General features: G+C 38.5%; 4 protein-coding genes across 7 annotated transcripts in view; 1 reads left to right on the top strand and 3 right to left on the bottom strand.

Annotated features, from left to right (window-relative positions):
* Nucleotides 1-1,468: 1,468 nt before the first annotated feature.
* On the bottom strand, nt 1,469-18,212 carry WBP11 (WW domain binding protein 11). Its single transcript, XM_003481683.5, has 12 exons — nt 18,067-18,212; nt 16,238-16,360; nt 15,679-15,710; nt 14,425-14,518; nt 11,692-11,888; nt 10,682-10,815; nt 10,269-10,468; nt 8,932-9,123; nt 6,085-6,186; nt 5,450-5,743; nt 4,293-4,475; nt 1,469-2,485 (listed from the first exon to the last, which is right to left on the bottom strand). The coding sequence occupies exons 2-12, from the start codon at nt 16,299-16,301 to the stop codon at nt 2,052-2,054; spliced, it is 1,926 nt and encodes a 641-aa protein (XP_003481731.2). The 5' UTR covers nt 16,302-16,360; nt 18,067-18,212; the 3' UTR covers nt 1,469-2,051.
* Nucleotides 17,791-23,338, top strand: part of C5H12orf60 (chromosome 5 C12orf60 homolog) — a 15,998-nt gene continuing 10,450 nt past the window's right edge. The window contains exon 1 of one of the 3 annotated variants that reach the window (XR_014803818.1): nt 17,791-18,328. The gene's annotated coding sequence lies outside the window, so the exon portion shown is untranslated. Of the gene's footprint in view, nt 18,329-19,180; nt 19,292-23,338 lie in introns of those variants that run through there. The other 2 variants (XM_021092308.2, XR_014803819.1) reach the window with 2 other exon arrangements.
* The window catches only part of ART4 (ADP-ribosyltransferase 4), a 38,893-nt gene continuing 35,253 nt past the window's right edge, over nt 19,699-23,338 (bottom strand). For both annotated transcript variants that reach the window (XR_014845135.1, XR_014845136.1), the window contains exon 4: nt 19,699-21,932. The gene's annotated coding sequence lies outside the window, so the exon portion shown is untranslated. The remainder of the gene's footprint in view (nt 21,933-23,338) is intronic.
* Nucleotides 19,699-23,338, bottom strand: part of SMCO3 (single-pass membrane protein with coiled-coil domains 3) — an 8,148-nt gene continuing 4,508 nt past the window's right edge. The window contains exon 2 of the mRNA XM_003126459.5: nt 19,699-21,932. Coding sequence (XP_003126507.1) covers nt 21,239-21,916 — 678 coding nt within the window. The 5' untranslated portion in view covers nt 21,917-21,932 and the 3' untranslated portion in view covers nt 19,699-21,238. The remainder of the gene's footprint in view (nt 21,933-23,338) is intronic.

The following is a 23,338-nucleotide window of genomic DNA, read 5'->3' as shown; positions in this document are numbered from 1 at the left end:
GTAGTAATTATTTACTTAGATTTAAATACTGATTTGATGATGTAATTGTATTCCACCCTTGCATTTAAAGAAAAATTCAATTCGCCAGCTGATCCCTTGATTATACTTTGGAAAAAAAAAAAAAAAAATCCAAAGTGGTCCGTAGACTGCTTTGGCAGGATTTACTTTAATCTGAAAGAATAAGTAATTTCCAAGTCACATACACAAAAGATCTAAGAGTAAACAAATCTAAACCCATCAAAGAAATCAGCTGTAAGAAAATAAAAACTTCAGTGTATCATTGCACTATCCTTTAAGGATATCACCAGTTTTTGATGGTAAGGGATTCACATGAAAGGCATTTAAGATACAACATGAAGACCTGGCTTTTAGGCCAGGCATACATTGTCTCACTGTATATGTATGTGGTGTGTGTCTTTGTGTATGAAACACACAATTTAGGTCCCTGGATATATCACATAATCCCTTTTGCTCCAATACTTTCATCTATAAAATGGGGGTAATACCTGTCAAAGTCATTTCACAGCATTACTGGATCAATATTAGTTAAAAAACATGTTGTAACGAAAAATATAAATTTGAAGGGTTAAGCATTCTTATTTTCTGTGCTTTTAATAAAAGCTCATATAAGTGTCAAATCCAAAAAAGAAAAAGTTGTAGCCTTTTCTGGCTAATAGTCTAATCTTTAAAAATAAGACTCATCATCTTTTCTGTTAGTTTTTGGTTGCACCTTCAGTGGCACACAGAAATTTCTGGGGGCAGGGCTCAAACACAGCAGGGACCCAAGCCATAGCAGTGACAACACTGGATTTCTAATCTGCCAAGCCACCAAAGGGACTCCCAAAACTCATCATCTTATCATTAAAACCTCTCTATTTCTCAAAAGCTGATACAATGATCCTAAAATAATGATCTTTATCCTTTAAAATTTAAATACCTTGCAGCTCAGCAGGCTGCAGATCTGGCATTGTCACTGCTGTGGTGTGGGTTTTGTCCCTGGCCTTGGGCATTTCTGCATGCCGTGGATAAAGCCAAACAAAAAACCAAACCAAAACAAACAAGAAACTTACATTTTAACTACATTTTTAATGAAATTCTCATTCCATACCAGAAAGGGTATTTCCTTAAAACCTAGGTTTTAAATGCTTGCTTCTTTTCTGCTCATAAAACAGATCATTATTATTCTTTTTGCTTTTTGGGGCCATACCTGTGGCATATGGAGGTTCCCAGGCTAGGGGTCTGCTCGGAGCTGCAGGTGCTGGTCTACACCACAGCCACAGGAACATGGGATCTGAGCCGTGTCTATGACCTACACCACAGCTCACAGCATCGCTGGATCCTTAACCCACTGAGCGAGGCCAGGGATCGAACCTGCAACCTCATGGTTCCTAATCGGATTCATTTCTGCTGTGCCATGACGGCAACTCCGATATTATATTTATACATTATCAGTAACACAGAAGTTATCTTGGTGTTGAACATTTATTTATTTATTCCATGAAACACTCAAAGTTTAGGTCAGTGGGAAATAATTTTAATCAAAGAATTGTACATTTTCTTCCCACATATCTTGCTTTGTATTAGGAAATGACACTGTGATCCATTTCACTACAATATTACAAAATATTTACAAGAAAATATTAAAAATAACTCAACATGAAAGGCAAGATGGAATAAAATAAACTGGTTTTCCATAAATCTCTACTCCAGTGCCCACAGCACACAAGAAGAGAATCAAAACAAATAAGTAACAAAGATCCCCTTGATCACAAGTTTTCAAAGAAGTGGAGAACGGGAAGAAACGGGATGAAAATGATGGTATGAAAAGGGGATGGATGTTAGCAGCACTGCTTCAATAACCAATCTATTTTAAATGAAATACCCTCTTTTATATGCAATAAATTCTGAACAAGGCTAAACTTTAGGATATTCCTTGAACTGAAATTAAAAATACCCGACAGTGAAAGCAGCTCTTTCACCTAAGTTTAATAAGAGCCTCTTTCTCCATGAACCACGATGAGAAGAGAAGCCTGTTCTGGCATCAAAAACTGTCACAGTAGCCCTTCCATCTCTTTCATGAAAGCTTCATAAACATCATCCTTAGTTTGTACTGAGACAGGAACAGCTGGACCAGATTTGGGGGCCGCTTTGGCAAGAGGCACAGCAGAATCATCCTCTGACTTTCTCTGGGGAGTAGCAGTAGCCCCTTTATTCTCCCGACGAACCCTCAGTGCAGTGGGCACGAATCGAGTAATCTCTGCCTTGGGATTAGTGATCTGTGGCTTGGCACTGATGGTTGCTGTGGCTTTCTTCTCAATGGTGGCTGCACTTGTATCATCCGCCTTGGGTCGCTGAATCAAGTTGGGTGGAGCACTTAAAACCCCCGGGTTCGGCAAGGGAGCTGGTGGGAAAAGCCCAGGTGGGGCAGGTCCAAGTGGAGGCACCAAAGGTGGGCGCATCATGCCAGGACGAGGTGGAGGGATACCTAAATGAGGGAGAAAACAGGCAGATGAACATCATGAGAACAAAATTTAACTACCATTAAGGATGTTAAAAAACACAGGTTGACAATTTTTCTTTTTGGCCATGACTGTGGCATGTGGAAGTTTCTAAGCCAGGGACTGCACCTATGCCACAGCAGTGACAATGCTGGATCCTTAATCCACTGAGCCACCAGGGAACTTCAACAATTAAAAAAAAAAAAAAAAAATGGACAATGTATAGAAAATAAGCTGAAATCATGCTCTTGCTATTTGAAACTCAGGAATATAGTTTATTATTAAATAGTATTCACCTTCAGTCTGTATCCCTGTACTTATGTTTTCTTCTCCTCTCAACAGTGCGCTATTTTAAACTATAAAGTAAAATTAACAACACCAAACTGGTTTCAAATACCATCTCAAATTTGTGAAATCTGAAATGTGAGAGCCCAAGAGTCTATCCCATTCCACCTGTAGAATGCAGATGCTATCAAGACCAAGGTTGGGATTTGATTCTCCTGCATTACTTACTGACCTGCTCAATACTTCTCCTCTCAAAAGGTAACTCAATGGGCAGGAAATACAGTGTTAACCCTGGATGAGAGAATCTAACTAATCACAATGCCAACCATTACTGGAAAAGAGTTTACATCCTACTGATGGCTCAGACATACATCATTATTTACCAGGAAGAGCAGACTGAATTTTCTTCAGAGGCCTCTTTTAAGGTCGGGTATTGGGAGTTCCTGTCATGGCTCAGTGGAAATGAATCTGAATAGCATCTATGAGGATGCAGGTTCAATCCCTAGCCTCGCTCAGTGGGCCAGCATTGTCGTGAGCTGTGGTGTAGGTTGCAGACATGGCTCAGATCTGGTGCTGCTGGGGATGTGGTACAGGTGGGGGGCTACAGCTCTAATTCGACCCCTAGCTTGGGAACCTCCATATGTCATGGGTGCGGCCCTTAAAAAAAAAAAAAAAAAAAAAAAAGACTGAATGTAAAGTACCAAATTTCATCATGCCTAAGATGCTATTGCTTACATGGACCTGTAATTATTCTATATGCCACTAAGAGAAAGAAAAAAAGTCCAGGTCTGAGCCAAGCAGCTTAAAAGAAGAGCTTTACAATAAACGGAAACAGTGTAGAAAACCAGAAATATACCTGCCACATATAAGACCACTGCAAGAAAATCAGCAAATCTAACCTTGATACAGTGCAGAGAGAATGGGGAAAAAAACCTTTCCTGTGAATATAAGTGGTTTTTTTTTGGGGGGGGGGTGTCTTTTTAGAGCCACACCTGTGGCATATGGAAATTCCCAGGCTAGAGATTGATTTGGAGCTGTAGCCACCAGCCTATGCCATAGCCATGTGGGATCCAATCCACATCTGCAACCCATACCACAGCTCATGGCAACATCGCATCCTTAACCCACTGAGTGAGGCCAGGGATAGAACCCGCATCCTCATGGATACTAGTCAGGTTACCACTGAGCCACCAACGGGAGCTCCTGATTGTAAGATTTAAGTTGATACCCATGCAGATGTATGGAATGACCACAATTCTAAGTGTAGTCCTCAAAAAAAAAGTCTTCCATGAACAATTTAATCCAAAGTGGTCTCTGGCTGGGAAAAGTCTTTCATATGACAGGCAGAATCAAACACAAATACCACCTGGAAGAACGCAGTTCAATCTAGGAACAAAAATCATCATTTAAAAAATACCCCTTCATTTCAAGATATTGAAGTGTGAAAACGTCTTAGAGCAAATAAAATATGTAACAGACAAGCTTTTAAAATAGAAATCAAAGCTTCACCTGGAGGTGCAGGGGGAGGTAGCCTTGGTGGGGGTCCCCGAGGAGGAGGGCCAGGAGGCAGACCTGGAGGTGGACCTGGGGGAGGGCCAGGGGGTCGGCCTGGTGGTGGCCCTGGAGGTAAAAGTCGGGGTAAAGGCCCTCGGAGTCCTGGCATTCCAGGAGGTCTCAGGAATGGAGGAGCTCCTGAAAAGAGAAAAGTGATTAATGTCACACAAATATATTTGAAGTAGTAATTGGGGTATAAGGTAACTCAGATATGATTTGACTTATCACTTTAGCTTGAAATCAGGTAATTTCAAATTTTATTATGGACCATTTCTCTTTATTTCCCAGCACTGACCAAAAAAACATATTCAATCACAGCTCTGCTGGGCTGGAAGTTTATAAAGATGAGATTTCTTAAATCGTTCCAGTATAAGCTGGAAACAAAAATATAAAGCAGGGTGCTTTAAGGATCCCCTGAAACTCAGTAAGATATACAGACAAAGACCACTGAGAATGACACAAGGTAGGTAATGTTGCTTTGCATCCATCAGAAGAGGATGAACTCAACTGAAGACTCAATTGGCTGAGTACAGGATGAAGGACTAAAACCATAACTAGCCAATGAGTTTTATATGCTGTTTCAAATTATAAATATACTTTTTATACTTTTAAGCTGAAAATTTTATACTAATGGCTTCTGTCTCTAACTATCAAGATTACACTGACATTCAACAATTCCCAACCGAAGAAGGATCTGCCATAGTATTTACTGTGCTCTAGTCCTGCTCACACCGACTCAGAAATGGGTCAACTTGTCATATAAAAAAGTAATACTAAAAAAACCCCCAGTTATATACTCCAGCTTCGGCTTATTAATATCAGAATTAATGAATCCTGAAAAAGGAAGCGCTTTGGAGAAAAAAGACAGCTGTCAGAAGTACTATGACTTGTAAATAAAGAATGAGCAAGTTGTGCTTATCCTTTGAGAATCCTTGATTTCTTCCAGAACAGTAATAGGAGGAAACAAGTAATCATCAATACAAATGTTGTATATTTTTCAGAATTATAACAGGAGGAAACAAGTAATCATTAATGCAAATGATGTATAGTTTTGGGAATTACTTCATTTTAACCACATTTAGACTTTTTATTCACAATATGTAAATGCTTACCTGGAGGTGGTCCAGGAGGAAGGCCTGTAGGTGGTCCAGGTGGCCGTAAAGGTGGAGCAGGTGGTGGTCCAAGAGGAGGTGGTCCTGGCATGGGGGGTGCTTGTATCTGAGAAGGAGGAACAGACTGTGGAGGAGCTTGCTGCTGTGAAGAAGCAGCAGATGTGCCGTCAGAAAGAGAGTCCTCTTTATGCTGTTTTTGTGACTGCTTTTCTGCTTCAGAATCATCAGAATCATCTTCATCATCATCCTCTGAAAATTCCTCTACTTCTCGTCCTTCCTCAGGAATTTCCTGACCTGAAAGAAAATTTTAAATCAGGTAAATGGAGTTGATTCATTGTTTATAAACTGTAAAATAGCAATGCCTGAAACACAAGCTCAATAAATGCTTTCTTAAAATTAAAAACCACTTCTTTAATAATACTTAAGATTCATAAGAATAAAATAGTATTCTACTTTTCTATGCTAGTGTAGCAGAGTGGAACGAGCCCAAGTTTTAGAAGAAGACAGAATGGATTTAAGTATCAGTGCAGCCATGTAACTTTGGACAGCTTATCTTAATGTCTCCAAACCTTGACTTTTGAAAAACAAAGAAAGGAAAGACCAAAAGGTGATTCACTGTTCTTTCCCCACCTTACCTGCCATTCGAAGCATCATGGCTTGAAGAGGAGTCAGCTCCTTCATGTTCTTCTTCTTCTTCCTTGATTTTCCAGGCATATCTGCAAATCGTACACTCAGACCTAAAGGGTCCGAGAAGGGAGATTGGAGTGGATTGAGATCAACAAAATCAGTGAATACTTACTATAAAACAAATGCTATACAGTATTAGATATAATCGCTACCCACTATTTGGCAGAAAGACATAGCTATACCAAAGATAGTAAATCAAATGCCAACTGGTGGTAAATATATGCTACAGTGATTTCAAAGTTACAAATTTAAAGAATAATATTAACATTTTTATGCCAATAAAATCAAACACCCAGATAAAAATAATTTCCTAGAAAAATATTAATCACTTAAAACTGGCCAAAGAAGTGATAAAGGCACCTGGCCCAAATAATTTTACAAGGAAATTCAAGCCAAATGTTAAGTTATAGAAATTTCCTGTAAAAGGGCATAGGAAAAGATGGAATGCTACCCAGAACTCGAAGCTAGCATAATCCTAATACTAAAACTAACCTGCTGGCCAACCTAAATCATAAGCAAATTGACTCCAATAGTGTTTTAAAAGAAAAACCTATTATGAACATGTAGAGTTGGTGTCCCAGAGATGCAAAATGGTTTAACATTAGAAAAGCCATGGATGTAATTCATTATATAAACAACCTCTGAAAAAACTCTCTAGCGACATCCTAACTCCCAAGATGCTTAAAATTTTTTTGTAATAAGCTTTTAGCAAATTAGACTTACAAGGGAACTTCTTAACCTGACAAAAGGCTCTCCACTAGACACCTAAACATGCTAAATGGTGCAATATTAGGGAACGTTCTTATTCTTCGTTGGTAACCACTTACAGGAGGGTAAAAGTTCCATGTTTATTCTGTATCCTTAGTGTCTAGAAAAATGCCTTGCATTAGTAAAAACTCAGTATTAGCTGAATGTCAAATCATAGTCAGGATAACTATTTCCAGCATATGTGCATCAATGAAAAAGTCTAAGACACATGTACTCCAATATTCATTGCAGCACTATATGCAATAGCTGAGACATGGAACCAGCCTAAATGTCCACCGACAGAGGAGTGGGTAAAGAAGATGTGGTACATATACACAATGGAATATTACTCAGCCATTAGAAGGAATGAAATAATGGCATTTTTAGCAACATGGATGGATCTAGAAATTATCATGCTAAGTGAAGTTAGTCAGACAATGAGACATCAACACAAAATGCTATCACTGACATGTGGAATCTAAAAAAAGGACACAATGAACTTCTTTGCAGAACAGATACTGACTCATAGACTTTGAAAAATTTATGGTTTCCAAAGGAGACAGTCTGGGGGGTGTGGGATGGAAATCCTATAAAGTGGATTGTGATGATCACTGTACAACTATAAACGTAATAAATACATTGAGTAATTAAAAAAAAAAAGTCTAAGAAAAATCAGCTGACTAAAAAAGAAAATGAGGCAAATGAGTCTAGAGAAAAAGGGAACTGTTGCGGCTCCAGAGGCTTTCTACTTTCCAGTACTAGCTCCTACGTTTAAGAGTCCTCCATCATTTTTTCATTACCAGCTCTCTCTACCCACCCCTGTAAACTTGTTTTTTGGTTTGCAACCATGATTCTTAAGAGATCTTAAGATCAAAAGAAAAATTCATCATTATTCTCAATACTAACACTAGTAATATTCCTAACAGATAAACACTGTGCTGCAGGTTGCAAAAACAATTACATAAGAAGCACCGGAGTTCCCGTCATGGCGCAGTGGTTAACGAATCCGACTAGGAACCATGAGGTTGCTGGTTCAGTCCCTGCCCTTGTTCAGTGGGTTAATGATCTGGCGTTGCCGTGAGCTGTGGTGTAGGTTGCAGACGCGGCTCGGATCCTGAGTTGCTGTGGCTCTGGTGTAGGCCAGCAGCTACAACTCCGATTGGACCCCTAGCCTGGGAACCTCCAAATGCCGTGGGAGCGGCCCAAGAAATAGCAAAAAGACAAAAAAAAAAAAAAAAAAAAACACCAAGACTACAGAGGTGTGACAGATTATACACATTTTGTAATTTTCTTAATGAATGAAATAGCTTTTTTTTTTTTTTTTCAGGGCTGCACCTAAAAAGCAAGCAAAAAAAAAAAAAAAAAAAAAAAGCAAGCAAAAAAGTGGCGCACGGAAGTTCCAGGCTGTGAGGCCAGGGATCGAACCCGCATCCTCATGGATCCTAGTTGGGTTTGTTAACTGCTGAGCCACGAAGGAAGTCCCACAGCTACTTTTAAAAAGTACTTGTAACTCAGTCTGAATTTATCATAATCAAATAAACACACAACATACATTATGAATATATGTTTCCATTAAATCATGATTCCACTCACAGATGTACCTTTATTTTAATTATGGTTTTGGTTCATGTAAGAGACCATGAACAGAGAAATTCAAACGGCTTCAAATAAAGTATATAAACAGACTAATTAAAAAAAAAACACCCAGCAATGTGAATATGGTTTTCTTAATATAATTCTGTGGTTATTCTTCTTTCTTTCCAATATATATCTATGACAAGACATCTTTATGCTATTGAACAGCTATTATCTTTTTCCCTAAGTGGACTCTACATAATTTATTTATTCATTTTTCCTCACAAACATCCATCTAGTACTTACTATGTGTCAACCACTTACCACTTTGAGATTTTGGAGATACAAAGACGAATAAAGTTCTGATCCCTCCTGAGCTCACAATTACTTTAACAGATCCACTAACAAATCAGGGCCTGCAGCCTGTATGCTTTTTTACTGACCAATACCACAGAACTTGCACCTGCACATACCTGACTTTTTTTCTTCATTGTTTTCTCTCTCAGTATCATCACGGTGCACAAATTCATCCCCTTCACTTTCTCCATCTGATCTGTCAGTGTCACTGTCATCAGTACTGTCGTCATGCTTATCTTGATCCATGTCTTCAGGATAGCCATCATCTTCACTGGTGCTGGAAACATCATCATCATGACCCCGTTGAGCTGAAAAGGGACAAGAGAGCCAGGATCAAGTTATATATTTGAATCCTCCACTACATGGTACCTCCAAATATAGAAATTATGCTATTTAACTCAGAATTCTAATTTATTTTAAAAATTTCTACATAGATATTAGCTAGGCATATAATCTGATAATATTTCTTTTTTTTTTTTTTTTTTTTTTGGTCTTTTTGCTATTTCCTGGGCCGCTCCCACAGCATATGGAAGTTCCCAGGCTAGAGGTCCAATCGGAGCTGTAGCTGCTGGCCTACACCAGAGCCACAGCAACTCAGGATCCGAGCCGCGTCTGTAACCTACACCACAGCTCACAGCAACGCCGGATCCTTAACCCACTGAGCAAGGCCAGGGATCAAGTTTGCAATCTCATGGTACCTAGTCAGATTCGTTAACCACTGTGCCACGATGGGAACTCCTAATCTGATAATATTCCACTTGACAATGGTTTAAAATTCTTTTTGATAATGTAAGCTTTTTTTAAAACGTTCAAGTTTGAAAACAAATTCCACTTAGACATACATATACACAATCATTGTAACTATATATATAATGATGCTCTAGCCTTATGATGAAGCTAAAAGGGAAACAGGTATCCACGTTATCCAAGTCTTAAGAAACTGATGGTAAGAGAGCAACACCTTCAAAAAAAGTCTAATTGAAAACACAATAAACATTTCTATACTTCTTTATGTATGACCTTTTTGCTTCAGTAGATTTGATTCTATGATTTATCCACCTGTTCTTATGTAACATGGTATCCTCATTTTTCTTTTTTTCACTTTTTAGGGCCGAGCCTGCAGCACATGGAAGTTCCCCAGCTAGGGGTGGAATCGATACTGCAGCTGCTAGTCTTTGCCACAGCCACAGCAATGCCAGATCAGAGCCACATCTGCCACGTGCATCACAGCCAACTGCAACACTGGATCTTTTAACCCAGTGAGCAAGGCCATGGGATCGAACCCATGTCCGTGTGGATACCAGTTGGGTACATCACCACTGAGCCATAACAGGAACTCTGATATCCTCATTTGTTCCCCAAGTTCTAAGGGTGGTGAACAAGATGTTAAACAACCAACATAAAAAATGAAAGTGGAAAGGTTCTAAGAGCAAAAGGAACAGTCACTCCTTACCAAGTTCAGGACTGTATAACATGTCTTCATCTCGTCTACGAGGGGGAAGATCTAACGCAAAGCCCACTTTACGGCCATACATTTGCAAGACTTGAGGAGGAGGTGGACCAGGGGGAGGGCCAGGAGGTTTCCTGCCAGGGGGCAAACGTGGGACACCGTGTCCAAGAAGAGGAAGTATAGAAACTGCCCGAGTTGGAGGTCTGCAAAAAAATTTTTTACAGCAATTACATTAACGATAATGAGATACCTACTTCCCCTTCTAAACAATTTTCAAAGTATTTCTTATTCCCTATCTAATCAAATGAGGAAATGCTTACATTCACACTTTTATTTCCCGCTGCATTAATTTTGGCACTGGACAGTCAAGAGGGGCTTTTACTAAGTGCTATTTGATTCTGTTTCTATTTCCTTACCCATAGGCTGAGGTTTTCTTAAGGATGGAGGGTGGCTGGGCACCAGGAAGTGGAATGTCCTGGATCAAGATGTTGGAAGGAGCATGTGGCATATCAGGCAAAGGAATACTCTCCACTTCCACATGCTGAGCATTCTGAAAGAGAGAGAAGCTTTCGATAGATAAGAGTAATCCAAAACCTCAACACTAAACATTCAATATCAGCTGTTTCATAACCTGGACTCTTTCTGCTTAACATAAATATGAAAAACAAGAACAGAGAGCTGCAAATCAGTATTTCTAAAGACTGCCAATGAACTGAAACTTCCAAAGAGTATATATGCAGTGGTAGAGACTGGGCTTTAAAATTAGTCTGCCTTTGCTGAATTTCTGTCATATGTAAGCTATATGACTAAGCAAGTTACCCCCTAGCTTCCATCTGTAAAAGCGGAGCCATACTTTACCTAAATTGCACTATTTTTTTTCACATTTTTATCTAGAGCCAAAATTTACAATGACATGTACAAATCCAATGAGTTTTGACAAATGCATATACTCATAACTCCTTCCCAGTCAATCCCCAACACTATTCCAAGGCAACCACTGTTACAAATTCTTTCCTCCACAAATTAGTTTTGTCTGATGTAGAATTTCATACAAATGGAATCATGACTATTAAGAAAGGACACCATGTTTCTGAGCTTCAATCATTAAAAAAAATTTTTTCCTATGTTGTTTTGAGTATCAGTTGACCATTCCTTTGTATTACTGAGTACAACTCAATTTTATGAATACACAACAAAAATGACAGCTGTGCTGTTTCCAGTCTTCAGCTATTACTGTGTTGGTAGATCAATTTCTCTTACATAAATCCATAGGTTTAGATTTGTTGGCTAACGGGGTAGGTGTATGCTTAGTTTGACAAAAAAACTGCCAAGATAAAGAGAGTTAACATGATCAAATCTATTAACAAATTTAAGAGCAAATCTAAACACAAAACTTTCGTTTAGCTCTTGTAAGAAACTTGATTACCTTGACAGCATCAAAATATTGGCTAAGTTGAGCCCTCTTCTGTTCATATTCTACTTCCAGCTTTCGTAACTCTTTGTAAATATCTGGATTCTCTTTCTCATAGAGTCGGAGAATACGTTCAAAGGTTTCACGTAGCTTTTTACGCTTGTCTTTCAGCACTTTCTCATTTAACTGGGGCTGTTGCACTGGATTAAACTCTGAAAGAACAGATTATAAAATGAAACTTAAAAATGTCACTTAATAAAAATCTTCTTATGTATTATATATCTTTCGAAAGAGATCTAGACATCAGATATTTTTGTCAAAAGAACTGCACTATTTATTAAAATTCCACCTCTTTAAGATGGTCATTAATTTTACTTTCTTTTCTAAGAAATGTCACTGAATTGACTTTCCCATCATTATATATATATATAAAAAATCAATTTTCATTCCTCTATGCTAACAACCTGATGCAGTGAAGCTATAGTCAGACCTGAGTTTACATACTACACTGGCTCTGTCATTTAATTCTGAGATCCTAGGCACTTTACTTGAATTCTCAGTCTGATCTGCAGCTTCTTAATCTGGAAAATGGGGACTTCACAATCAAGCTCTGATGATCAAATGAGATCATAAATAAAATATCCAGTAGTGCCTCACTCACCACTCAACTACTATTTTTAAATGGGTTAGTGTTCTTTGCCTAGCTACCATATAAGCCTTTCTCTTCCCACATGTTCAACATGGAGCTTAATTTCAGGTCTGCTCCCCACAAACAGGACTCACCATATTTGCCCATCTCCCTCACCCTTGCCAGTGGCTGACTCAGAGATCAACTGGCAACAATCCAAACTGGAAACAGAGCTTTCCTGAGATTTTAAATATGAGAGAAAGAAGCTTTCACAAGCAGGAATGAAATAAACTTAGAGCTGTCTATGGCCTCACGTCTCAACCACCACCAATTCTACATGCATGTTCCACCTTCAATCTCAAGAAATTCATTAGCTGACAGAGAGCAGCCAGACAGATCAACAGTCTTGCTGATGTTATCCTGGTTCCTGAGGCCAGTTTCCCTCTGGGATTTCCCAAATATAGGAGTCAATGCATACTTTTTACTTAAGTTTGTATTACAGAGTTTTGTAATTTGTAATTAAAGCCCTGATGAATAGTGTTCCTTCCTCCTTTTTCTTAAAGAATCACAAGCATTAACTGTCATCTTTTTTAAATTAAATACTATTAACTAGTAATCCTGATGATCTATCACAAGAATGTAGCCTCAAACCACACTATTCTTAGTGTGATGAATGAAAGTGCTAAATGTTTGACTTTTAATCCCAATGCTGCCACTTCCTACTAGTGTAGCCTTGAGAAAGGTACTAACATCTCTGCGCCTGAGTTTCCTCATCTGTAAAATAGGGACAGCACACCTACCCAAAAAAGCTGCTGTGAAGATTAAATGGAAACATGGAAAAAAAGCTGGTACGTAGCAAGGTAAGAGCTCGATAAAACTGTTAATTACTACTGTCTCCTTTGAAAACCACACAATTTGGGGTCATTTAATAGGTAATATTCTGACATCCTAGGATAGCAGTTGTACCAATCAATATTTACACCAGAAGCAACAAGTACAATTAGTTATTGTTGATCTGGGAAAGATGTGGGATGATGCAGCCTGACCCAAAACTCCTGCCCAGGCTGGCTGTACAGGCTCTGACACATTATTTTGGAAAGCTTGTAATACCATAATCCCACATAACTGGATTTTTCTGAACCTCATTTAATGCATCATTGATAAGTTCCACTGTATCTCTTTCACTCATTATCACTGTTTTGGGGCAAACCACTGAACCTGTTTAGAAACCTTTTAGTAGACAGAATTTGTAAAGATCACTTTGACATGCAATTGTAAAAAAAGGCAGCAGGGGGCAGAAGTCAGAACCGGCAATAACTAGACAGCTAAAAAGCACTAAGTAACTGGAGTATTTTATTTTTGAATGTTTGAAAACTTCTACTAAAAAAGGAAAAATAAAAACCCCATGTTCTTATGTTAAGAGAATGGGTATTTGTGGGTTGGGTTAAAACTTTCAGTGGCAGCATCACTCAGATGATTCTTAAGCAACTGGATGCAAGAAAAGATAACCTGCACTTATTTCATATGATTCCAATTATGACAAAGCAGTGGTAATGAAGATGCACATAATGAGACTAGATAAAATTATCTCATAAAATGTGAAAAAGGAAGAAATCCTTATATGATATTTTATAAAATTTTAAGTATTTGATTTCTTCTATATCCTCATTATATGGTCAATTATCTTTGGATCTCCTCATTGGAAAAAAAAGGGAAACTGACTAATATTCATGGCGGTCTAATATTTAGATTTACAAGGCAGTTGCCAACATTAAAACACAAAACAAAAAATGCCAAGATTATTTCAAAAACCAGATTCAGGCTTCTCTTGAAAAATGAGCTGGCCAAACTGGCTTTTGCTATCTTACAAAAGCAATTAGCTAGGCAAAATAACGGTTTCCCTCTTATTCTAGATGAGACTTCTAGTTTGTAATATCCCCCCACTCCATCTTGTTTTTCTAACACTAAAACTAAATCCAAGCATCACATGCCATCATGCTTTCCTATATTACTTATGTATGTGCTGCTTTACTCATTATCTGCCTGTCTCTATGTATCAGACTATTATCCCTGTTCTAAAATCCTCAAAAATTTATCAAAAGCCTTTAATAAACTCTTACCCATTTCATCCAATTTTTCCATGTCCCGGATAATTTGTTTGGGATCTTTCATCTTTAAAACTGCAGCTCGTACCATCATGCGCTGTTTTTTGTTCTTAGAAAAATGAAACAACAGCAGAATTACAAGAAGTTGAACACTCCTGAGTATTCATTTCAATGTTTCAAAAATTCATTTAAACTAAAGTCGAACTTGTCCTTGGTTTCTGATCAACTGTTTCAACCATCAGAAACTACGGGGGGGCGGGGGGGAACCACCAGAAACAGAGATACTTAATTTTTTGCTCTCAAAAATGTCTCAACCTCAGACAAATAAATGTTATTTATTAGAAGTGCTTTCTTAATCTTGTGAGATCTTCAGTAGTTATTTAAATGTTTTTTTAACAATGTCTGCAGCTACATTTCAAAATTATAGAGAAAAGCTGTACAGAATTTAATGTTAGTAATGAAACACAGTTGAAAATGATTAAAAAACTAGGTTCTTTCAACATGTCAAGACATGATACTAAAGTAAATCCTTTCTTATTCAGAAGAAGCTTTCTTGCACAAGCACAATAACATAATCAGGAAAATTGATGCCCAAAGGAATTTAGCATCATATTTACTTCCATCCACTAATTCAGTAGCTTTTAATAAAGCAGTATGCTATAATAAAAAGCAAAAAGAATTAGTCTTACAAAGTATTTATTTAAGTTACTGGGAAAGGTAATCAAATAAACAATGTTATGATAATCTGGAGTTGCCATAGAGCTCAGTGGTAATGAACACGACTAGTATCCATAAGGACTCTAGTATCCATGAGAACTTGGGTTTGATCCCTGGCCTCTCGCTCAGCAGGTTAAGGATCAGGCGTTGCCTTGAGCTGTGGTGTAGGTCACAGACGAGGCTTGGATCTGGAGTTGCTGTGGCATAGGCTAGCAGCTACAGCTCCAATTCAACCCCTAGCCTGGGAACCTCTGCATGCCACAGGTGCGGCCCTAAAAAACCAAAAACCAAAAAACTATGTTACAATAATCTGTCTGTAACTGTATACTTCAGTTTGCAAGTATAGTATTTTGGCTTACAAAAAACAATGTAACTGTATACCTCAGTTTGCAAGTATAGTACTTTGGCTTAGTAAATCTTATGGTTTGTTATGAGAAGCATAATGTATCTTTTCTCAAAAACAACTGGAAATGTTTTCTAAATCCACTCATTGCAAATAATAAGATGTGCCAAACTACACTTATATCTAATAGGATGCTTCTGAAGTCATACCTTCTTTAATTCTCTCTTCCGAGCTTCTTTTCCTTAAGAGAGGGAGACAGAAAGAAAATAAAACTTTCAAGTCTTGAACATTAGCATTTTCTCCAATTTAATACAGATAATTCTTTAACGTGGGAGGTTGACCCTGGGCACTGTAGGATTTAGCAGCACTCCTTGATTTTACCCATTAGAGGCCAACAGCACCCTTCCAATTACATCAACCCAAGATGAATCAAGACATTGTTAAGTCCCTCAAAAAATAGCTATGATTCTGAAGAAAAAAGATGCCAAAAAATACTAAACAAAAACTTAAAAACAATTTGTTTAAAATCCCAAATACAAAAAGAAAGCTTTAAGCCAATTCTACTTTGAAAGTCAATCAAATTAGAAATACAGGTGCTACTTTTTTTGGTATGCTTAAAGTTTTAATCATGTGCCCAAGAGAACAATAGGTAATTTTATAACTGATACTTCCTAACACTGCTGATCTCTAAGGCTTAAAATAGACTTCCTAAACCTTGTGATTTTTACCACTTCTCCTCCTTATCATTTCACATTAATGGATACTTACTGGCTTGGTCTGTGGGGTTCATAAATTTTCCACTCTTGGTGGATGATGTTGATCTCCGTCCCATGTTGACAATTTGTACGGTTTACTTGTTTAAAAAAAAAAAAAAGCCCAAAACCTAAAAACCTGTAAAGACAAAAAAAAAGAAACAAACAAAAAACCACACTGATTTTTCCTATATTTACAAAATTTCTTTTTATACTGATAAAATTTTCTTCCTACTAAACTCTGAAAAGAAACATTTCTTTGATTGAGACCTTATTCTTTCCCTAGTCTTGACTTTAGTGCCCAGGAAAGATAGTCTCAACTTCCCCAACAGATTCCTATTATTATTTACAAAGGTAATGAGCCTGAAGATCACTATGAATATCAGTTAGTCGTCAGTTAACTTTCTTCTATGGATCACAATACTGACTCATCAATAGAAAAAAAAAAATCAATCAGAAAACGCTTCAACAATATGACATGAACCATGTGCATGAGAAGCTATTAGTTCTTTTCCTATATCCTTCCTGTATTTATAGGCAGGGTGAAAAGGAATAAGAAGGGATGGTGTGTGTGTAAAACTGGGCTCAACGACAAATAGCTCACCCTTGCCTCTTTCATTGGTTTCCTGGCATGTTTTCCCAACACCTCTAAGACAGTAAAAACTCATTAATTTAAGCCTATTTAATGCAGATTTAGAATTCAGATATAATTCTTGACTCTCAAGCAGAAGCTTAAAACATAACTAAAAACACAAATATTCAAAATGAAAGTATATGAGAGCTTCTAAACACATAAACATCAAGATACATATTTTTCTTACTAATATCAACTTGACTTCTGATTTGTATTTTTTTAAGGTCACTGGAAGCGTTAATTGTGTTTGAGGGAAAATACTTTGTAAGTCAAAATTTTAATTAATTTAAGACACTATTACACTATTTCTTCCTGTTATTCCAAATGAATGAGGTTTAACTTTTTGATGCTTGCTCTTGAAAATAATAAAAGGTGGAAAAGAAATCATGAGGTACACTTTTTTAGCAGACCATGTAAGTCCCCCTTCCCTTCATGAAGGTTTTTTTCAGGCAAGTTTATTAGTTAATACCTCTTTCGGCAAGTGTTCAACTGCCTGGATTTCTGCTAAAAAGCTTCAAAACTGTTCCAGTAACAACTAATTCACCCTGTCAAGGGCTTCCTTCTCACAAAAACTGGGAGTGAGGGGCGAAAGGAAGCGGAAACAAGCAAAATTGGTGCAAATACAAGCTCTCGCATCTTTGATGGCTTTATCTTTTCTGCTTTCCTCTCTCAATTACCCTCAGGCTTAGGTGTTGACACTCCTCTCCCCAGCCTGAAGCCTAAAACAGGTACGAAGTACAGAGAATTTTTACAGAAGATGCTGGAGCCTGACTATGCACAAACTACTTTCCTGTCTAAAAGCAGAGGCGATAGAGACATCGGGTCACGGGCTGTTCAGCGGAACTCTCAACCTCCAAAGAGGCTTCAAAGGAACGGAGCCCAGGTCCAACAAGGGGCCAACAGTATTAGCAACTGCCGAAACCATAGCGACGGTTGACCCTGATTCCAGGTATAGACATCACATCAAACCTAAGGCAACCCGGTCAACGTCAGGAGGCTCCGCTGACCAACCCGGGAGAAGTCAGGCGCTTGACCGCCGGACGCTGCTCCGTTCCAGGCTCGGGGATCCCCTAGTTCCCGGTCTGGTAGACGCTAACCGCGAAAAGGAAAAGCGGGGGCACAGGGGCCTGGCGTTCCCGGGGCAACCGCGCGGGCCCCAGGAAGGGACCCGAAGGATGAAGAACCACAGGGGAACGATCCCGCACACTCACACCTCTGCTGGGCTCCTGGGGCTGTGAGAAGCGGGGAGGGGACGATTCTTGGCCTGTTTGACTTCGCAGAGGCCTTCACCTCTGCCTCTCGGTCAGCCACCCAGCCACCGCCATCTTGAAACCTCGCGCCCCTCCGCCATCCTTACGTCACTTCCTCTCCATACGGGCCGACAATCTCATCGTTTCGGCGCCCTGAAACCATAGAGAGTAACCGACAACTCCAGGACCAGAGTCTCTTCCGCTGGAGTACAGTACCGAATTGGTTGGTCGGGGCTGAGAGCCCGCCCTCATTACTCAGTGCAGTGCATGTTGATTGACACTCCTATAGCCCAGTTAAGAATAAGAAAATTAAGCGGGTGGGATATATGATTGGCTGATGCGACGACAGTCCTACCCTCAGGCATTCTGACCTAATTTCCGGGATCCGCATTTATTTCACCGCCTGAGGCGGGCGGAATCCGGATGGGGAAGTTTAGCGCCGTTTGTGTTACCGGGGATTGTGTTTCTGTAGTTTCTTTGATCATGACCAGCGCTTGCCGTCTTTTGAGAGTTTCTGTTTAAAAAAGAATCCCGGGCGTTCCTGTCGTGGCTCAGTGGTTAACGAATCCGAGTAGGAACCATGAGGTTGCGGGTTCGATCCCTGGCTTTGCTCAGTGGGTTAAGAATCCGGTGTTGCCGTGAGCGTGGTGTAGGTCACAGACGCGGCGCCGATCCCGCCTTGCTGTGGTTCTGGCGTAGGCTGGGCCGCTATAGCTCCGAGCTCCCATTCGGAGCCTGGGAACCTCCATATGCCGCGGGAGCGGCCCAAGAAATGGCAAAAAAGACAAAAATAAATAAATAAAATGAAATAAAAAAGAATCCCCCAAGAACACTTCTTGCTGTGCTTGATGCACTTGCCTAACGTGGTGTGCGCCTGGAAATTCAGTAGTTTTTACACAGACCATTTGTAGACCTGAGCAAATCGGTGCCCATATCAGAGTCCCAGATTGCTGCAGGACTATTTTTCTTTGAAGAGGGAACGTGGGGTACATGTACAGTCAGTTTTAAGTTTACGAGTTGTGAGATTGATTTATGTCAGCTCTTTTCTGCTCTTTTCATTCACCAAAAATCCTTTATGATGTCACTGTGCTAACGGACTTAGTTCCTTAGGTCTAATCTCAGTCCTTTTCCTTCGCTTTTATGGGCTCTTTATCTGAGAGTCCTCCCATATCTTTTCCTTTTAAAGGTAAGTTTAAATATTTAAGAAAATATAAGGACACCTTGGTTATTTCTCCCCTTAATCTTTCCCTTATAGGGAAATGTTAACACAGGCCAAGTCTTATTATCGGTTATAAATATGCCAAAATCTTGACGGAGGTATATAATTAACTTTTAGAGAGTATTTAAATAGGCATTTAACCTGTAAAGTCGGTCCCTTATCTAAAGGAACTCTTGCTTTAGAAAACACTTGATTTGGTTTTAGTCTGAATTTTGAGTCCCAGAAGAACAGTTAGTTACAAGATACATGTTTATAAATCAGGTAAAAAACATGAGATAAAACTTAATTTTGAAGGTGAACTAAATTGTGATATTTTGCAACTAATTTAAAAAAGCAGTGACAGAAGAGAAAGAACACGAAGAGTACACTTGAAAAACTATTTCATCTGGCTTTAATTTTTGAGGTATGTTGAACTTTTAAAATTACACAAGACATTTCTTGTACTTCAATGCAAGAATCAAGTATAACAAACACACTCTTGCATCAATAACTTTTAAAATAATTTTGTAAGTCTCAACGGGGGAGTTATTGGCATCTGCAGAAATTCACTCGAACCATTAAGCCTCCATAGCCTTGGATTTTCCTGAAATTAGGTAATGAAATGGATCACCTGAAGTTTTATAGAGCAAGGGAAGCTTCTTCCTTTTTGCTAGTATTGAAAATGAAGTTTCATTTTTCTGAAAACTCAAATAATAAATTACAAGTTTCCTGTAAATGACAAATTCTTAAAAGAGTAGCAAGTTCCTCTCCTGCACCCTAAATTCTCCCTCTCTCTCTATAAACGCCATGTATACATATACACACACATTTATGTACATGCATATAGTATATGTGTGTGGAAAAAAATATATATATGGTTTTCTTGTTTTTTAAATATTACAGAGTGTGTAAATACTCACTTGAGGTGTATTTAATCATCACATCACAGATGGTCAGGGTTGATTGCAATTAGAGAAATAACTTTTTCTTTTATACTTTTGTCTTTTAAAAATTCATCCAGATTACAGTGTGTAGTTAGGAGACGTTTACAGAACTCTTGGCTCCTTTTATCATCGAAGTCAGTTGTTACAAACCATATTTCGATCTCTTCCAGTTTACAGAAAAATGAATTTAAATTGATGGCCAAAATTACGGTAGTATTTCTATTCCATCTGAAGGCCCAGGGTTTGTGTGTTTAGGCAGAAGTTGTTAAGCACGTCCCTTAGAACTAAATGATGTCTGAAGCTAGTGGTAGAAATGAAAGTCTATGCATTCGATGTAGATTTTAAAGGAAATAGTTTAATCATTATAAAATCAGAAATGTGTAGGTGGAGTCTGAATCCTTGAATGTTAAATTTGATGAAATTCAAACCTATAAATACTTTGGTGAAAAGTAAGAAATACCTTAAGTGAGCCACATTGGATGTTATGGTTTTAAGAGTCAGTCTTGCCTGTTTGGGGGCCTCCAGGGTTAGTGGAATTAAGGTAGGATTCACTGGACTGGTCACTGGTGTCAAAGGTTATTGGCTCATTTCCTGAGAGGGGCATTGGCCTTTCGAGTCGTGTGGAAAGCTTTTCCAACGGGGAACTTTGAAAAACCTCTTGAAGATTTTGAGTGGGAATTTAGACAAGGAAAAGGTAACCCCTACACCTGCTGCTCTACACTAGCATTCACCCTAATGTTGATCTGTCGAACACAGTGAAAAGACATCCTGGGATGTGATCTCTTAGAGGATCTAGCACCAGCCAATCCAGGCATTCATTGTGATAGAAGACTCTCTAGAGTCATCTAGTTTTAGCATCTCTGATTCCTCTTTCTGAGTTGCTTACCATATTTATGTCCATGTTGGAAGCTTATGGTAAATCAGCCTAATCAAAGAAGCACAACAGTATCATTGAGAAAGCAGAAAAATATTCCAGTGACAAAGTAACTGTTTATTTCATTTGGTGTTTCACTGTGTTGGTGACCTCAGTAATGGCATGATGGTATTTTTCTGAGGCCGACTTGAATTCTACCAGATGCTTCTCATAACTTTTGATGGCTGCTTGAAGCTGTGTTTTCTCCACTGCTCCCAGGATGGCACGGAAAATCATATCTATGCCAAGGCCAAGAACAGCAACTCCTATGCTACCAAGGAGCGATGCACCAATTTGAGCTAACACAGTGACCAACTTGTTAATGATGCCAGTTGTGACATTTGAGCCCACAAGTTTAACAGCCACTGCGCTGGCTGCAGAAGTAGCTTCTCCCAAGATGACTGAAATAACCTTTTGTACTATGGCAATTTTCTCGGTTTCTCTTTCCTTAATATCCTGAAGTTTTCTATAAAGGGTTGGCTCTAGCTTATCTTTTAGAGCTTCATCAACCTTTTGCAATTCTTTTTGGATTTTCATCATGGCTTGAATGATGATATCACAGTTTTCTTTGATGGTCCCATCTCTTTTCATTTCAATGGAGGCCAGCCTGCACCCTAAGTGCATATTTAAAACTCCAATCAGCTTATTGGTGGCCTGGAAGCTGTCAGATAAGCAGTCAAGGAGCTCCTGGTGAAGACGGTTTACTTCTTGCCGCCTTCTTGGGTTCTCTGGATAGAGGAAGTCACTCTGAGCCATATTTCAAATATGATCTCTGAAAAATACAGTAGCAAATCTTTACTAAAAAATCTTGAAAACTATCTACTGTATGCATAGATTTGGCTAGGAAATCTTTTACTTTATTAATGGCAAATTAGTGTGCAATCTAAGGAATTTTTTGGAAAACAGCAGATTCTTCAAAACAATGTTTTGAAACATGGAGTCAGTTTATGGAAATATGGGTGACAGAATACAACCTAGTGAGGTGTTAATTAAGACATTAGATTTTGTGGTGAGGGGGAATCCTAGATAGGGATTTTTTTGTGTTTCTCAAGCATCTGATTATTAAAAAATGTGATTATTCCCAAGTAATATTTAATGACATATTTGAAACAGACTGCAGTTTTAAATGGTTAGCTCTGGACTACCAGTGCTCCTTAATTTCCCCAACCTCTCTCTAGTCACCAGGTTGAATAGACCTACCAGATTAATGTTTCTAATATTTGGAGTTAAATTAGTAGGGCCAAAAAAAAAAAATTAGTAGGGCCAGAGAAATATTAAGATCTCTGAGTTTACTGGGTAATAATACCTAGTTTTGTTTGTATACTTTTCATTCACAATACTCAAAACACGCTTTATATATTTACAGGCAAAGTATTTTTTCTGTAAATCTAAGGGACATCCAAAGGCAACACATATAACGTTAGAATCTTTACAGAAATCCTTATGATAAAAGTATATTTTCAAGAGTCCTTGGAATAAAATCTCACTTGGGGAGGCAGTGGGCATGGTAGAAGGGACAGGGAAGTTATGACTCTGGCTCTCTATTTGCAAAGCTTATAAATTTATAAATCTCATAAATTTAGAATTGTCTATATTGCACTTGGCCATCAAGATACGCTAGATTTAATCTCATAAGGAAGATTCTGTTTCACAAAGGTATTTAAGCAAGAGTACACCGTAGAATGAATAAAATAAGCCTGATGTTTGTAGCCTTCTTGTATTTGCACTTTGGGCTCAGAGAAAGAAGGAACAAATATCATTCCTCTGAATGAATTTGGGTGAAACTTTGAGCCGAGTTAAGAACAATATCCCTCAATATGTGCACCTGGAGTGGGTTTCCTATGTCCCTGACAGTTTTATTTTTCTTTTAAACTCTTGGGAGAAAAGAAAGAGAAAGTGGAGTCCTTTATACCTGCTTGGGATCTGGCACATTTCTCCTTCTGGGTAAACAACATCCAGATTAATTTGCGCCCTACCTTTTCTAGGACCACAGTTCTCAGCCTAGGTACTGGGAAACTTAGATGCATGGGATGAAAGAATGAAGATATTTTTCTCTCAAGAAAATGAGCATGAACATAACATATCCTCCAAATTCTAAAGATACAATTTGGAAATGGAAAGGGGGAAATGTTTGAAAGATGTATTAGGAATATAATTTTTGCCCTAGATTTTAGGAAA

This window comes from Sus scrofa, chromosome 5, assembly GCF_054392235.1.
Source record: "Sus scrofa isolate SSC_HxYL_T2T_F1_AM1 chromosome 5, Sscrofa_HxYL_maternal_Yorkshire_Landrace_v2.0, whole genome shotgun sequence".
Taxonomy (NCBI): Eukaryota; Metazoa; Chordata; class Mammalia; order Artiodactyla; family Suidae; genus Sus; species Sus scrofa.
Note: the sequence above shows the minus strand (reverse complement) of the source record. Positions and strands in the feature narration are given on the sequence as shown.

Bases quoted from the DNA above. Each gene is read 5' to 3' on its own strand.
- WBP11 (XM_003481683.5), bottom strand. From the start codon at position 16,301: ATGGGACGGAGATCAACATCATCCACCAAGAGTGGAAAATTTATGAAC. The intron at 10,469-10,681 runs GTAAGGAAATAG...ATTTTTTTGCAG, and splicing joins AAGAAAACCTCAGCCTATGG to ACCTCCAACTCGGGCAGTTT. The intron at 2,486-4,292 runs GTGAAGCTTTGA...TCCCTCATTTAG, and splicing joins ACCTCCCCCTGCACCTCCAG to GTATCCCTCCACCTCGTCCT.